At 36.6% G+C, this 19,018-nt stretch overlaps 1 protein-coding gene across 2 annotated transcripts in view; it reads right to left on the bottom strand.

Moving 5' to 3' along the window:
* Eato (Engulfment ABC Transporter in the ovary) overlaps positions 1-19,018 on the bottom strand; it is a 96,801-nt gene that overhangs the window by 25,616 nt on the left and 52,167 nt on the right. For both annotated transcript variants that reach the window (XM_075295173.1, XM_075295172.1), the window contains exon 20: positions 18,389-18,519. In XM_075295173.1, coding sequence (XP_075151288.1) covers positions 18,389-18,519 — 131 coding nt within the window. The remainder of the gene's footprint in view (positions 1-18,388; positions 18,520-19,018) is intronic.

The raw sequence follows: 19,018 nt of genomic DNA, 5'->3' as shown, positions 1-19,018 counted from the left end.
TGTATCGCTCTTGAAGGGAACTATGTTGAATAATAAAAACGAATTTTGACAAAAAAGATGTGTTTTTCTTTGTTAGACCGGGGACTTATCAGCCAACCTGTTAATACGTATACAAGATGTACTAAAGTTGTACAGACTTCAGTTTACACTCGTGATATGTTTAACAACGGGACGTCTATATCTAGTAATGGACAACTATATGTTTGGGCCTAGAGGATGAATATATCACATTCCGAATTTGAAGTGGACCGGATAGAAAATGGATTGCTAGAAAGTTCGAGAATTTTAAAATGTAGGTCGCATCTCATTTGAAATATCCCACAACCGTATTTGTGTTTAGTGTATATGCCATGTATGTATATGTATAGTGTATATGTTAACGTGTTTTCAAAAAATAGAGAGGTGGGCGTGGTAAAGTCTTATCCAATCAATTTTCAAAGAAAATAGATTCTATCGACGCAGAACGCATGTACCTATGAAGTTGTGAATTTAAATTGGAGTATTTGTGCGTGCTTTGTGTGACACAGTTATAAAAATCAAAAATCTGGAATTTTTTCACTAAATAATTTTTTATATTTCAAGTATTGGTTGCATGAGGTGCCTGTATTTCTGGTATAATGCGTATGAATTCATCCTCTATCGGTAACGGTTTAAATGGACTAATTCGGCTACATAGTTTTTCAAAAAAGGTACCGACACTGATGGGACATATGTGTCCCATTCATCATCTAGGGCGAGAAAAATGATCAATTAAAACAATGTGGGGAATGTATGGATACTCATTACTATTATTACTTATTAAAAACTTGCTTAACAATAAATTTTGGTTTAAGGGCAAGCTTACACAAAGTGCTCAAACCCAAGCACGCATGGTAATGAATACTTGCTAAGTCGCGTATTTTTTTCTACTGGTTGTATTTTACAAATGCTAACAAAGCTCATGATGTATTTTGTAGTGAATTATATAAAGAATTTTAAATTTTTTTCTGACTATATAATTACCTGTGAAGACGAATGCCCTAAGACATTTCTCGTAAAAGGAAATATATATTTTTTTAACATTTTGACGACACCTTACTTAGTAAATAGTTGAATTCGCAAGAAAAATTTACTTTTATGGATCAGTTAATTCTTCGTCGTCAAAGGGTTAAATAAGAATATTTTGACAAATATACTAAAAAAATATAATATATACAGTGGGGAGCAAATCCGAATGCATATTTTCACTTTTGGTAATCTTTTTTAAATAGAAAATGTGTAGTTAGGCCCCCAAAAGTTGGATCGTTGATGACTGGAATTAAGTTCTTTGTACCGAATTGTCCCGATGGATGGATTGGCCAGCGGCTGCCACATCAGTATACGTGTTTTTACGTCCGTATTTTTGCCTTGAGAGGGGGTGTATCCCGGGGAGCCATCTCCGTTTACTTTTGGTCCGAGCTGGGATAGAGGAAAACCCCGGACCATGGTACTGTTCGGTCTGCCGAAACCAGATCCACCACCGTTCGGTTCCGTGTAACCGGTGCTTGGAATGGGGAACTGCTCTGGCCTAACATCGCTGCGGTAGTATAGTTATACTGACTACGTGGCAGGATGCTGCGCCAACGACAGCAGCAGTGGGTCGTCTGACGCCGTCAGCAAGGTGATCCTAGAATCAGGGAACTGAAACTAGAGATTAGTAAGATAGTCGACGAGCACAAGCGGAAATCTTGGTTAGAGCACCTTAAGCAATGTATCTTAGGCACAGGTAAGTTGTGATCAACAGTGAGAGTCCTCTCGAACCCCAACACAAGGGATGATGGGATCGCAGTCACCTTTGGCGACGTGACTGATCCGAAGAGAAGCGCCAGAATTTTCAACCGACTCACAGAGGGGCAAGATCGCAAAAAATGGAGATTAATTGAAAAATTACATTTTTGTTCTTTGAAAAATACTTAGGATCCGATTAAAGTATATAAAATTCTACATCACTACTGAAAATTTCAATGTCATATGTTGTTTATTTGTCAAGCTGCATTATGTTAAAGTTAAACAATTTTTTAGCTATTCGCGCAAAGTAGTGTTCTTTGAAATTCGATATATTTCGGAGCCTAATATATAGTATTTACCAAGCCAAAAGTAATATTTTCACTATGGAATCTTCAACCTCTGGTATTTTTGCGTTGTTCTACAAAAATTGTGTAAACAAAAAATGTGTATAAATATTTTGAAAAAATATTTTAAAATGTGTCTGAATTTTGGCTATTTTCAAAATATTCTTGGATATTTAAACATGAATGGGGTCACTTGGCGTTAGAATATTAATGTTTTAATAAACTACAATTCATAGGCTTTCATATTAAGTAATAAAATGTTGCGCGTTTTTGCGCGAATTTTTTTTATTAAATTAACTGTGAAAATAGTCACTCAGGCAAAAAACACGAGTTTTTGTCTTTTCTTAGCTTTTTCTTCGTATTCTTTGTTATAACTGTTGTTTTTAAATATCGTTAGCAACTATGTGTTACAATGATAAGAGTATTTGTTATTGTGCGTTATGTGTTGTGTATTGAAATGCGAAAACGTCAACACGCCTGACATTTTCGCATGATGTAAAACTTGTAATTGGGTTCCTGGGTTGTCCGAAACAAAGATTTTAAGAACAACAGAGAACATTTTTCTCGCAAATGTAGTCGAGAGGATTGCCATCGAGACATATTAAATAGGTTCCTACTTAGTTAAGATCCAATCCTATCTGGTAAATCAAAATTGCCAAAAAAGAAAAAATCCACCAACTTCCAAAATTTGTGATAGATCTACTTGTTTCGCCTTCAGTTTGACGAACGTGGCACCAGAAGGCACAAATCATGAAACAGATGACGACGATGATTATATGGAGGACAATGCATTCGAGTTTGATGACTTTGGGCATATATTTTAAAATAGCAGATCAGAAACACATGTCTTATAATATAAAACGATATAAATATAAAAACATATGTATAAACTTTTTTCCTACTTTGTAGATATGTAGGAAAAATGGCTTGTATTTTTAAACCAAATTTAATATCTGCTTTGGGTCCCGAATTTAGTTACACATATGATACAACAATACCCCTTTCGTAAACGTTATTATAATACAAATAAATAAATTACTATGTGAAAATTGTATTCATTTTTTCCAAAAAAAAAAAACAAAAAATTCGACTGAGCCAGGACATTTTTAAAAGGGGGCGTGGCACCGCCCTATTTCACCTTGGATGTAACCCATACTGTACGATCAACATATATACCAAATCTCATATTCATACCCCTGATAGTTCATGAGATATATCCGTTCCAAGTTTGAATGGGCGGTGCCACGCCCAATCATAACCAAGTATAGCCACGGCCTATTAGCAGAACATGTATAGCCAAGGATTATTACCAGATTAACAGTACAACATTGGGAAAGTTTCATGACAGTCGGCCCGTTACTATGGCCGCTAGAGCTATTTTTAATAGTGGGAGTGGCACCGCCCACTTTTCCAAAAGATGTGTAGCCTATGTCACTCACACAGTGATAACGTAGCATTATAATAGTGAAAGAATTTTTAAAATCGGATAAGCAGTTTAATTAATCTCCATTTTGTGCGATTTTGCCCCACTGTGCGACTGTTTGTCGAGCATCCCGAGAGTGATAGAGCGAAAAGGAGAGCCACTCGTCGCATTCGTGGTCTCCGATCCGATAATACACCACAATTTACCACAACCGAAGTTACAAATGTAATCAACAGCGCGAAACCATCTAAGCCCCTGGGGCCCGACGGAATCTCAATGGTAATGCTGAAGCATCTGGCAACACTGGGAGTTGAGTATTTGACCAGACTCCTCAATTTGTCCTTGGAATCACTCGTTATGCCCCATGTTTGGAAAATGGGTAGGGTGATTACACTGCTGAAACCCGGCAAAGACTCGATAAAGGTGAATCGCACAGACCGATATCCCCTCTCTTGCCAGTAGCCATGACACTTGAGGCACTACTGCTCCCCAGCCTTGTGGAGAATTTCCCAGCTGCTAATCATCAACATAGATTCCGCCAAGTACACAATACGACCACGGCTTTGCATGCCATTTCAGCATACATTCATGGTTAGGTTAGGTGGCAGCCCGATGTATCAGGCTCACTTAGACTATTCACTCCATTGTGATACCACATTGGTGAACTTCTCTCTTATCACTGAGAGCTGCCCGATTCTATGTTAAGCTCAATGACAAGGGACCACCTTTTTATAGCCGAGTCCGAACGGCGTTCCACATTGCAGTGAAACCACTTAGAGAAGTTTGAAACCCTCAGAAATATCACCAGCATTACTGAGGTGGGATAATTCACCGCTGAAAAACTTTTTGGTGTTCGGTCGAAGCAGGAATCGAACCCACGACCTTGTGTATGCAAGGCGGGCATGCTAGCCATTGTACCACGGTGGCTCCCTAGCCGTGTCATAGGGCGGATCTCGTGGCGCTTGTCCTATCGAAGGCATTCGATACAGTCAACCATGCCAGACTCTTCGAGGACATCGAGAATACGTCCCTACAGGCAGGAACCAAACGTTGGGTTCAAGATTATCTGTGCGGGCGCCAGTCGTATGTGGAATTTAGGGACAAGAAGTGAAGACCTCGTAGACTGAAACAGGGAGTTCCCCAAAGTGGGGTGATACGCCGGCACTGTTTAACCTCTACTTGTCCTCTATTCCACCCCTCCTGACGGCGTCGAGATTGTACAATCATGGCATCAATAATTCCGAAATAATTCCGACCTCAAATTACCCCAAGATTCCCGCGGTCACATTCGACAGCCTCTTTAAATCGTCTGCCCATGCCACAGCAATTTGTGATAAGCTCCGCAATAGAAACAAGGTTCTCAGGTCGCTCGCCGGCAGCATTTCGGTCAAAGAAACCTTGTTGGCTACATATAAGACAATTGGCCGGCCAGTGGTAAACTATGCAGCGCCAGTGTGGACACCTCAAACGAGCGAAAAATTATTACAATATTTATATTTAACAGGAATTATAGCTTTTGTAGAGGCAAAACAAAGGCATTTAGTTTTGGGTCTATATAAAAACAAAATAATTTGTGTTGCTTTTCGTTTTCATTTCTTCCATTCCAATTTTAATGATAGATATAATATGTTACATTCTACAATGTCGTTTTCGTTATGTTCTGATGATGAATCTTAAAAATAATGGACAAAAGGTGGGATGGAAAGTTAATTTCAGCGTGTGAATGATTTCAGGAATCGTTGAAATTCGAATTGGTGATGTAAACAAAAATAAGGAGGAAACCGAAATTTTTTCTTCGTCGTATTTCGTACTGTATTATCCCAGTTAGAAATTCTTGATGGTTATAAATATTGAGCGTTGCAACAGCGTTGGAAGTAACGTTGAAACAACGCTTGCTAAACAAATTAATTGACGGGTTTTAAAAAGTATATTTTCATTTCTTTTGTTTTTTTATTGTTGGTTCAATCATTTTTGTTGTTTTACTTTCAGCTTAAAACCTTGCGTTGACTAAACTACGAGTGTAGCTTAACCAACAGAAGTAAGGTGTATTTGAAAAATTTATTTGGACAAAGCCCTATAGACTGTAAAATTGTCGGATGGACGCCGTGTCGGAATTACCACATTCCTCATCAGCATCCTCTACTTGCAACTGTTGGGTACCCCCATCTTGCATAACATCTTATATAATATTTATTACAATCTGGTAGCTCTATTGACAGATAGTGCACACATACTTATGTAATTGAATTTCATCATTCATTGTTCTAGAAGCATAATAAGCGCCCTACGGGAAATGGGTTGAGGGGGTAAATTTACATTTTAGGACGCGTCTTGAACTCATCCCAGAGGACACGTCCTGGGACAATTTAGCAGGAGCACCACATAGACAGGAACAAGCCTCGGACAAACTCTTAGAAATCTGTTTCAATTTGGGAATCGCAATCGAACCCGAAATGAATTTTTTTTTAAATATGTCGAACAATCCCAGCAAAAACTAGGTAACCACATCTCATTACAATTGACATTACCAGGAGTAAAGCTGTCATTACACGTTGTATTACATTGCGGCGAGTTATAATGACTAACTTGTAATGACAAAAATAAATACTTCTCGGTAATTTTCGAATTGTTATTCTCAAATTTTATGCAGTTGTAGTTAACGAATTAATAAAATAGAATAAATGATGGTTCCATTAGGTATAATTATTCACATAATCGAGCACTTACATAAAAAATCAAAAAGAATATGTAATGTAACGGTAATTCTGACAATTGTTCCGTTAAGAAATTTTTATCACAAATATTTCATAATAATTGTGTTTAATGACATTGTCGTATTATGTTTTAAATAAATGCTTTCTTATACCTCATTCACATTACACTTCCAAAATGCGCTTAAACTAAATTTCAAATGCCATTTGCCTTATAAAAAAGAGACTTAAAATCCACTTTTAGTAGATTTTGAACCTTATGTGAATTGGCTATTGGATATATTATAACGTAATTCACGAATCCAACTCCCTTAAACAACCTACATTTATTTCTATTTTAAGTGTGAAATTAATTTGCATCTTATTTAGATTATTTATTAGATTTTTTGTATATTTATACAATATTCGTTTCTATTCAAGTAGTTCTTCTATAACAGCATCACTCGCCATATTGTGATCCATTGTAATCGGCGATAGAAATCAATATTTTCGAGATTTGGTTGCCTGAGACAATAAGTGGCTATTTTGCAAGCTTTGTGTATCTACGAATAAGTCATTACATATTAGGTGATTATATGCTTTAAATGCACTACTTATTTTATGGCCGAAAGTATGCCTGGGGAGAAGTACTTTCCTTCTAGGACATGCGTATGTAAATGTAATCCGAAGCGATGCCAATTAATAAGTGGTTATTAATTTTTAAATAGGCTTACCTACAAGATTACCGGGTAATGAGAGTTTTTGCTGCGAAGAGGTTATTCTGATAATTTTAATTAACTAAATGTGAAAATGCTTGATATATAAATATTAGCGAATACGGAAATAAATAAATTACGACTATTTAAAAATTGCAACTAACTGGAGCACAGGTACCAGGTACTGCGATAGGTCCGTTAGTGGCAATTTGCACCAATTTCCCATAGGGCGGACACACAAAAGTTATACTAAATAAATAATTAGTTTTATAAATCGAAAGCATAGTATTTTATTCACATATTCAAAAGGCAGCAAAAGTGGCGACGACGCCAGTATTCAAGAGTGAACATGCCTAGCGAAATAGTTGTGAAATTACCACAAAAGGCGACGGCTCAACAGACGCAATTGCTCGAACAAATGGCTTTGCTCAATCAGTCGCAAAGTCCAACTCCAGAACAACCCAAGACAAGGTCCATCCATCCAAAGCAGCCTGATGGAATCTTTAGCGCATTCCATGACCAATTTTGAATACGAGCCGGAAAGTGGTCCGGCTCAACGTGGTACAATAGATTTGTTTATGTCTTCGAAAAAGATGCAAGCGCATTGGACGACGATGACAAAGTAGCTCTTTTATGGAGGAATATGCCAAAGTGCAAAGTGCACGAAAGATTCGCAAATTATGTTCTGCCACAAAACTAGAAGAAATGACACTTAAGGGCACTGTGGAAAAACTGAAGAAGCTCTTCGGAAAAGCTGAAACTCAAGCCGTACAACGCTACAAGTGTTTGCAATTAGCAAACACAGATGGGGAAGATTTCAGCGAATACGCTAGCAAAGTGAATCTCTAATGTGGATTGTTTAAAATGAGTGAGTTAACCATCCATCAGTTTAAATTTGTAATCATCTTTCTGGGTTTGAAGTCGGCCAGAGATAATGAAATACGAATTCGTTTGCTAAAATTGCTCGACGAGAACAATGAAAAGAATTTGGACAAACTCGTAGATGAGACTCAGCGTATTTTAGACCTGAAATTCGACAACAGTTTCATTGAACATCAATCAAAAACAGTCTGTTCTGTCAACAAATCTACCCAAGGTCCAAAACAACACAAATTGCCCAAAACACCATGCTGGTTCTGTGTGCGGATTTGCACTACGTAAAATTTTGCCCATTTCAAAAACACAAATGCAACAAGTGCAACCAGCTGAGACACAAAGACAACTATTGTGTCTGCGCAAAATTAGGCAAATCACCAAAACCTTCAAACTTGGAAGAGGGTAAGAAGCAGGAATTTAAGAAACAAAAGAAAACGTCAACACAAATGCAGTTTTCAATACAAGAAATGTTGAATTTCAAAAGCTTCGTAAATACACAACAGTGCTAATGAACAACAAGCATATTCGTCTATAAATCGATACCGCTTCGGACATATCCATCATATCAACTTCCACATGGGAAAGCATTAGTAAGCCCAAAGCTTACACAACAAAGGATAGTATCAAAGTTCAATTGCAGCGTAACAATCGATGACGTCACAAAATTCTTAAATTCTTACATTACAGATGTCGAAAAACAAAACATCATGGGAATCGACTAATCCAGTCGATCTTTGGGACAAAACGATAACATCTTGGTGTCACCAAATAAAATTCGATGACGATATCGCAACTCTGAAACGTAAGTACGAAAAAGTGTTTGATAACAACTCATTGGGTTTAGGAACAAAAACCAAAGTCAACATTCAGATGCTGCCAAACGCCAAGGAAGTATTCATTCCCAAAAGACCTGTTCCATATGCAGCTAGGACAGAGATCGAAGCTGAACTTCAAAGACTGGAAAGTGCAGGAATTATTACACCCGTAAATTCGTCAAGATACGCAGCTTCAATTGTAGTTAGCAAACGCAATGGAAAAATTCGCATCTGCGCAGACTATTCTACAGGACTCAATTCCATGGTAGAATCTAACTAGTATCCAAAACCCACTTCAGAGGAAATTCTTTCAGACTGCCACAACAGAGTAATATTTAGTCACCTGGACTCATCTGATGTATATTTACAAGTATAGGTAGACGACAGCAGCAAATAATTACTCACCATAAATATCCACAAGGGATTGTACAAGTTTAACCGACTAACACCTGGTATAAAATCTGCTCCCGAAGCATTCCAAAGAATTATGGATGAGTTATGTTCAGGCATAGAGGGTACCAAAACGTACATTGATGACATCATCTTGGCAAGTAAGTCTATCGCTGAACATAAAACCAACTTAAACTTCAAACTAAAATTTGAAAAATGTATTTTTTTCAAAAAGAAATAAAATACCTGGGACAGGTTACCAATAAAGACGGCATACGACCTGATCCATGCAAAATTAGCGCCATTCAAAATCTGAAAATTCCAAAAATTGTTGCAGAAGCTAGATCTCTTCTAGGTTCAATCAATCACTACAGCGAGTTTGTAAACAACATGCACACCTTATGCAAACCTCTTGACGACTTGTTAAAAAAGGATAATAATTTTATATGGACTTCAGAATGTCAAAAATCTTTAGATGACTTTAAGAAAATTCTAACACGTAGCAGCAGACGCATAATCACACGGGGTTGGAGATGTCATCTACCATATGTTTCCTGGCGGAGGAATGAAGGCGATACACAATGTATCCAGAGCACTCACTCCCGCTGAACGCAATTACAGTCAAATAGAGAAGGAGGGTCTCGCTCTCATATTCGATGTACAAAGATTTCACAGAATGCTGTTCGGTAGAAAATTCACCTTGCACACCGACAATACTTGGATCGAAAAAAAGAATACCAATCTACACAGCCAACCGTTTACAGTGCTGGGCTTTAATATTACATACGTTTATTATATACGTTTATGGATAATACGTTTATCCAAATATAAACGTATTATCCAGACTCATTAGCGATCATGAAAAGCCAGCTGATGATTTCGTCATTGCTTCAGTAGCACTCGAGGAAGATATACGCCGAGACGTCGACGAGACAGTTTCGACACTTCCACTCACTTTCAAAACAGTAGTCAACGCAACTAAAAACGACAAAGTTTTCCAGACTGTCAACAATTTCCTAAACAATGGATGGCCTCAGTAAAAATGTAGATGATTCAATTATACAATACTACAATCGGAAAGAATCACTATGAACTCTAGATGGATGCATCTTATACAACAACCGCATAGTAGTACCAGAAAAATTCAGACAAAACTTCACAGACAAAACTTCACAGAGGACATCTATCTGCAGAACGGGGTAAGTCAATAGCTCGATGTTACGTCTACTGGCCCAATATCGACAAACAAATCGAAGACCACGTCCGAAAATGCCAAAATTATCAACGTGCAGCAAAAAAAAAAAGTGAAGACCAATGTTTTCTCATGACCATTAACGACACGCCCACTTGAGAGAATCCATATTGACTACGCTGGTCCTGTGAAAGGTAAATATTATCTTTGTTATTGATTCATTCTCAAAATAGCCTGCGATTTATGAGACAACAACAACAACTTCATTTGCAACGATAAAAATGATGAATGAGTACTGTGCACAATTTGGAAATCCAGAGCAGCTTGTATCAGACAACGGTACACAAGTTCTGCTCAGACCATGAAAAATATTTTCTATAATTGACAATATACTAGAATAGAAAACCAATGCCTATTATGTGAATATACCTCAATCGAGTTCAACGCCAATTGATTTTCGAAATTTCACAAACTGTGGTGTATGTAGAGGTTTCGTCATTATATCGGTCAGCATCGAATCCGTTGGACAGTAAAGGCATTCAATATTTTTATTTGTGACGTGGTTCTTTAACAGGTTGGCTGATAAGTCCCCGGTCTGACACATAGATGGCGTCGCTAGTATTATATGCATATTATTTTTATATAGTACCAACATTCAAATGATTCGTGTCAAAATTTGACGTTGTGAAAAAAAGGAATTTCGTGTTTTGATAAAATACTGTTTTCTGAAGGGAAAAAATACGGTGGAAGCAAAAACTTGGCTTGATAATGAGTTTCCGGACTCTGCCCCAGGGAAATCAACAATAATTGGTTGGTATGCAAAATTCTAGCGTGGTGAAATGAACACGGAGCATGGTGAACGCAGTAGACGCCCGAAAGAGGTGGTTGCCGACGAAAACATCAAAAAAATCCACTAAATGATTTTGAATGACCGTAAAATGAAGTTGATCGAGATAGCAGAGGCCTTATAGATATCAAAGGAACGTGTTGGTCATATCATACATCAATATTTGGATATGCAGAAGCTCTGTGCAAAATGGCTACCGCGCGAGCTCACATTTGACCAAAAACAACGTGTTGATGATTCTGAGCGGTGTTTGCAGCTGTTAACTCCTAATACACCCGAGTTTTTCCGTCGATATGTGACAATGGATGAAACATGGCTCCATCACTACACTCCTGAGTCCAATCGACAGTCGGCTGAGTGGACAGCGACCGGTGAATCGTCTCCAAAGCGTGGAAAGACTAAAAAGTCCGCTTGCAAAGTAATGGTCTCTGTTTTTGGGATGCGCATGAAATAATTTTTATCGATTATCTTGAGAAGGGAAAAACCATCAACAGTGACTATTATATGGCGTTATTGGAGCTTTTGAAGGTCGAAATCGCGGCAAAACGGCCTCATATGAAGAAGACAAAAGTGTTTTTCCACCAAGACAACGCACCGTGCCACAAGTCATTGAGAACGATGGCAAAAATTCATGAATTGGGCTTCGAATTGCTTCCCCACCCACCGTATTCTCCAGATCTGGCCGCCAGCGACTTTTTCTTGTTCTCAGACCTCAAAAGGATGCTCGCAGGGAAAAGACTGCCAAAATGTCATCGACGTATACAAGAATATATATGATCCTTCCCTCGTTGGTACATTTTGTATAAAGGCAAGGATCTTCACTAGATTGTTTGAATCCTCCGTTACACAGGACATTGTGCAAGGTTGAATTCCAAACGTGCGCAGCATGCTTGAGACCATATATACTCTTTTTCAATCTGCATACCAGATTACTTTTACCTTCTGCAAATCCTGCTGGTTGCTCCATATAAATGGTTTCATTTAGGTCGCCATTAAGAAATGCAGATTTGAAATTAAAGTGAACTGCTGACATTTTCTTTGCACTTGCGATAGATAAAAGAATCCGCAAGGTTGATTGTTTGATGACAGGGGCAAACACTTCATCATAATCTACCCCGTACTTTTGGGAAAATCCGCGAGCCACAAGTCGAGCTTTAAATCTTTGGGATCTTCCCTTGGCATTTCTATTTATTTTTTACGTCCATTTGCAACTGACTATGTTGACATTTTCAGGAGGTGGAACCAACTCCCAAGTTTCTAATTTCTATAGAGATGTCATTTCTTCCTTCATAGCACTTATCCATTGTTCACGTTGTGGGGATGCTAAAGTGTATTTGTATGATTTTGGTTCAATCAAGTCGTCGTCGACTTTAATATGGTATCGGACCTTCTTCCGACGACTTCCGTTGGATTTTCATCAAACGACATATCGGTGTTAACTTGCAAGCACTCGGAGTCTATTTCTTCGCCAGATACGGCGTCCTCGTAATCACTACATATTTCATCGCTTACACCAGAATTGTTGCCATTCTTGTTGCTTGCAAAAATCTCTAATGGTATTTCCGAATTGTTATTATTATTGATCTCGGGAGTCTTATATTCGGTCAAGAATTTTGCATCTCTACTTATCGTCACTCTTCGACTCTTGATTTTCACAAATCGATATCCATTAGAATTTTCATCATAACCCTTGTCGTTTTGCTGGGGGCAATATGGAACAGTGTACTGACATTCATTTCCTTTGTCTTCCAAGTATTTTTTGACATTCTTGATAGTATACTCCCCTCCATTATCCGATCTAATTATTGAGGGATATCTTGAAAATTTGTTATACATTAGTTCTACAAAACATTTAATCTTTTCAGAAGCCTCGTTTTTATTTTTCAATAAATAGACATAAGTGAATCTGCTGAAATCGTCGATAAATGTTATGAAATATCTTTTCCCGCCCGGGGTTGTTGTCTGCATAGGCCCACAAACGTCCGTATGAATCAAATCCAAAACTCGATGTGAGATTTTCTGAGACTTCTTATTAAATGGCTTCTTTGACATTTTGCATGAGACGCAGACATCACGAACTTTCCTTATACCACAATCTTGGTTCTGCATTATCTTAAGCGCTTCGATATCTCTATGACGAAAATCTTATGCCAATAATGGTGGCAATTGCTCTTGTCACATGAAACAGTCAGAGCTTTTTGTTTTTGACGCAAGTGAAAAAGACCTGACACTATTTCTGCAAAACCTACTTCATTTCCGTCTTTTGCCGTGATGCTTGCACTAGAATTTTCAAATACTATCTGCAATCCATTTTTTAACATTTTGTCCACGGACAATAAATTTCCTTGGAAAGACGGTATGAAGAGCACATCGTGTATATTTACATTAAAACTATCACCCTTAGAATTCACAGTTCCAATACTGCAAGTTCCTTTGCCTTCAGAATAAATTGACTCACCATTTGCGACGGTAACAAGTTCGCGAATATTTGCATCCATCGACGAAAAGAACGAACGTTGGGAACTGATGTGGCAAGTTGCGCCAGAATCTATCACCCACGATGAAGCACCACTTCCACTTGAAAAACAATAATTACCTTCTGATGGCTTTACTTCCTTTACGTTGGCTGCATTGCTACTGTTATTCTCGGTTTTCTTGAACTTCCAGCAATTCTTTTTAAGATGTCCTTTGGCCTTACAAAAATGGCAACGTTTTATACGATGTTCTCCTTCGCGTTCTGCAATCTTGAATATTGAATTAGATGATATGTTTTCCTCACTTTTCATGCATTCTTCAATCAAACATGTTTCCACGACTTTCACAGTAAGCACTTCCCTTTTCCGAACTTCTAAAGCCGTTGCGAGTGTATCGAAAGATGGTGGTAAGCTGCTCAGCAGCATCGCTACGAGCCATCTCTCTGAAAACTTTTCACCAGCGGCTTCCAATTTCTCAAACAGAAGTTTCATTTCCATTATATGGTCATTGATATTACCGTCCACTGAATATTTCATATTACAAATTTGTCTCATGATGCGTACGCTACTTCCTAGCGTGTCCTGTTCATGATGTGACCGCAATATTCTCCAGGATTCATTAGCACTTCCGGCTTTCTTTATAAGCATTAACTGATTATCTTCCACTGATAATCCTATGATGACTGTGGCTTCCTCATTCTTTTTCTTCCAAGCTGCGTCTGGGGCATTTGGAACAGGATTATTTACGACTTCCCATAAACCTCCCTTGCGCATGATCAACCCCAACTTAAATTTTCACAAATGGTAGTTGTCCCCGTTGAATTTCGCAAAAGATGTCCTTAAATACTCCATAGCGAAAGGCCCAAAACCTATTGGAAACTCTTCTATGTGTGGATTCGTTTTGTTTTGTTATTGTTGGTTTTTGTTCTTTAATCATTGTTGTTGTTTTTTTGATTTCATCTTAAAACCATACATTGACTAAACTACAAGTGTAGCTTAACCAACAGAGGAAAAGAATGTTTGTCAAATTTATTATAGACTGCAAGATGGTTGGATGGACGCACGTTTCGGAATTACCACATTCCTCATCAGCATCCTCTACTTGCAGCAAAACTATCAACCAATTATCAGAATAAATTCAGGCAGTTCATTAAACCCAACAATAAACCACACTTGAACCTTCCGAAAAAAGGTTTTACATTGATAGCCGGCTTATGCTGAAATATTTTAGCCATTTTATTTCCATTCAGTTAAATTTTTGTGTGAAATAATAAAATTTACTTGTTTCAGTAAAAAAAAATCCTAAACTGAAAGCAGTTAGGAATAGTTCATTAACTAGAATAAGGCATGGCATTTTACTAATACTGTTTTCTTCGCTGGGTATAAGAATTTACTACTGAAAAAGAAAATTTTATTCACTGATAACAAAGCATTCGTAAAAATAAACAAAAACCGAACTAAAACCAAGTTTCCTCACAATTAGTAAGATTTCTTATAAAATTATAATTCTGACTTCCTTTATTGTAGAAAGCTTATCATACATACGAATAACACTTGGCATAGAAAAATATTTTAGTTCATTCGTACTAAGAAGTATTCAATCCTTTCAAAACTTAAGGAAACACACTTATTAGAATATAGGAAAATTTCCTACATTTCTTTTATCTACATGTAATCGATACCTGTCATCGATGTAATCGATGTGTTTGCGCGTGGGTTGTTTTTTAGTTGGAATCGCGTTGTTATGGTATACTGAGAGATTGTTAAAAATAATATAGTAAATTAATATAATAAAAAACAAATAAAATATATAAAATATTTGTTATTTTAAATTAGTGAGAAAAATGTTCGTTTTTTTGAAAATTGGTTTATAAAAAAAGAAAACACCAGCAGTATAACAACCCATTCATTCGACTTCATTTTGGAATCTTCCATTATCATGTAATATTCAGTGACGCTAACCTTTTGTGAAAAAATTGGTTTAGGATTTTTTTGTTTAAATTTGTAGGTATTGAAATTGTAAAAGGTGGACAAAATTACTAGAATTGCTTATATAAATACATAAAATTGTATTTCAAAACGACGGTAAGCAGGTAAAAATGCCTCTGGCGCTGTACGAAGTTCAACTTTCTTCACAATGAGTTCATTTTAACTTAAAGAAGGGGTCACTTTTTTCTGGGTGTTCTTGTACCTTTCAATTTTAGTAAGTTGCTCCCTAACGATCTTGTCCTCCTTTTACAATTTCAATGCCTACTAATATAAAAAATCATAAACCAATTTTTTCACAAAAGGTTAGCGTCCTGAATGTTACCTGTTGAATGAAGGGGTTGTTATTCTGTTGGTGTTTTCTCTCTTTGTACACCATCACGAACATTGATAGACTTATTTTTTGTTATTTATGTTTAATAATTTTCAAAACACGAAAATTTTTCTCACTAATTTAAAACAACAAATATTTTATATATTTTATTTGTTATTTATTATATTATTTAACTAAATTATTTTTTAACAATCTCTCCGTATACCATAACAACACGATTCCAACTAAAAAAACAACCCACGCGCAAACATATCGATTACATGTAGATAAAAGAAATATAGGAAATTTTCTATATTCTAACAAGTGTGTTTCTTTAAGTTTTGAAAGGATTAAATACTTGAATACAGTATTAGTAAAATTCCATGCCTTATTCTAGTTAATGAATTCCTAACTGCTTTCAGTTTAGGAGTTTTTTTTACTGAAACAAGTAAATTTTATTATTTCACACAAAAATTTAACTTTAAAAATTTAAATTTAACTAATAAAATGGCTAAACTAAATTGATGAACATTTTTTCCTTTAGTTTCGAAGACACTTTTTTCTGGGTGTAAATTGTAATTTTTTTAAGGTCATCAAATAGCAAAAACCCACACACTAAACCAGTTTGAGATAATGGTGGATTTTATGTCGACGCGTTCTGATTTGGCCGATGTCACCCGATGCAAAGACCAAATCCCATAATCTGTGAAAAGATTGGAAGGCGATCTTAACATAATAGGTCCACCTGCACGTGTCAGGTTGGAAAACTTTATTTCTTTAGAAGGCGTGAGCGGCAATAAATTCGGCATAAAAAATAAACCAACCAGCTTATCTACCGCAGATCAAAATTTATTGGAGAACGAGCTACCAGTGTGTGTACGGTTGACGATGAACAAGGAGGTGAACAGCCACAGAGCTCAACAACTTCTCATTCGATTCCTTGGTCAAAGAATTTTAATGTGGCAGCTGAATTTATTTCGGGCCTTGCCGCTGTAGAACGCATTGTCAGGGCAAGCACATCCATTATTTTGTCCATTACATAGTTGAATGCTTCCTTCGAAATTTTTAATAAAACTAACAACACACTCATCCAGGCGGTTAAATAAACAAACATATTTATTAACGTTTATTCGAAGCGATGTCATATTTATGCCATTTCTCAATATTCTCCTTTCGGCACGTTTATTGTTTCTTTCAAACTACAAAGCAACACTATCCAATTTATTGTATTTAAATTTCTTTTATTTTATTGTTTATCAATTTTTGTGGTGCCATAAGCTGGCTACACTTTTTAGTGAATTCGATAGTATTACATAGTACGAAAGAAAATTCATCGAAAACAATTCTCGAATAAAATTTGTTATCGAAACGAATTACATAGTAACCCCCCTGTTCTTGACCGGTATATATAGGGAAGTCTACAAATAATTACAAACCGATATGAACTTTTGCGCGGTAATTATACATCCAGAATTGAAATATGGGGGTCGCTTTATATGAGGGCTATATACAATTATGAACCGATATGGACCAATTTTTGTGTGATTGGGGATCGGTTTATCTGGGGGCTATATATAACTATAGACCGATATGGACCAATTTTTGGATGGTTGTTACAGACCATATACTAACTCCAAGTACCAAATTTTAAACCGGATAGGAATAATTTTGCTCCTCCAAGAGGTTCCGCAAGCCAAATCTGGGGGTCGGTTTATATACGTAAAAGTGGTCTAATATGGCCCATTTGCAATACCATCCGACCTACATCAGTAACAACTACTTGTGCAAAGTTTCAAGTCGATACTTTATTTCGTTCGGAAGTTAGCGTGATTTCAAGGCGGACGGGCGGAAGTGGCTAGATCGACTCAGATGATCTAGTCACTTCCGCCACGACCCATAAATAAAACCATTAAGATAAAGGAAACTTTCTCAAAAAATATAAATATAACAATAAAATATTCAACGTATTTTTGTTTTGTTTCAATAGCGGTTTTAAGGTACTGTAAAATTATAATTCTATCCCTCCTAATACGTCTTATAAACAATAGGAAAGACGTATGAAATGTTTTCAGTGCTTTCTATTGGTTGCAAAAACCATCGGTATCGGGATTGTCAAAGCGTTTGTTAACCCATCGGAAAAACGTGTAAAATATTGTTTTCATGACGCTTTGAAATCTTTGTTAAATACAATCGATACACCGTAGAATGTTATAATTTTCCCTATCAACCGTTTAGAATGTAAAACCACACAGAAATTAAGCCATTTACTACAAGGGGATAATCCATTGCTGATAAAATTTAGTGTTTGATGGAAACTGGGATACTTAACGCACATAACCTATTTCTAGCGCATACAAATAAAGGTTTATTCAATTGATTTCGCCAATTTTTAGTAGTAGAGCGAACTATTTTATAATTCTTATGGCTATATACATATGTACGTTTTGGGTGAACATTCTTTCTTCAATTCTGTTTTGAATTTATGTATTTTTTAGTAGACGGAACTGTTTGTCTGTGTAATTTTGTTGTAAGTGGCCATGACGCTTTATGAATTATGAAATATGAAATATATTTACCTATGTGATGTAAGTACTATAGTTTTGTCTCGTTTTTGGAAATCTTGTATCGATTTCCATAGAAATCGCCTTGATATAGGATCAACTCCAGTTGTTGGTTCATCTAGTAATACTAATGAAGGGCTGCCAATCTGTATAGAAAGAAATTTTTGAAAAATTAGCTAGATTTTTAATATTTGGTACTATTACTGATAAAGTACGCCTTAAATCAGTTTCAACATGAAGGCAAGACAGATATTTTGACTTTATGTCTAAAAGTGACGAAAATGGTTTCAAAATTTTTAAAATGTGTGAATACAAAAGTGGGTACTGGTTCTGATATTTTAGCAAGAAATTTAGCTGTTGCAAATAAAGTGAACGACTAATAATGGAAAACCTACAACAAATTATAGAATTGCATGTAAATTTTATTGTTCTCTCACTGTGGTTATAAATGAACATTTCGAAATGTACGAATGGTATGCATTTTTGTAGTATATTATTGATGTTTTGTTGAACTTAACAATTAGTGTTGTTTTAACAAATTTAATGATACAAGACCTGCTCAACCAAAAATGACGCTGCGCCCCCCTTAGAACCTTGTGGTGCCCCACCCCTAGGGGGTGCCCCCCCCATTTGGGAAGCTCTAAT

The sequence above is a fragment of the Haematobia irritans genome, chromosome 2 (genome assembly GCF_050003625.1).
Source record: "Haematobia irritans isolate KBUSLIRL chromosome 2, ASM5000362v1, whole genome shotgun sequence".
Classification (NCBI taxonomy): domain Eukaryota; kingdom Metazoa; phylum Arthropoda; class Insecta; order Diptera; family Muscidae; genus Haematobia; species Haematobia irritans.
Note: the sequence above shows the minus strand (reverse complement) of the source record. Positions and strands in the feature narration are given on the sequence as shown.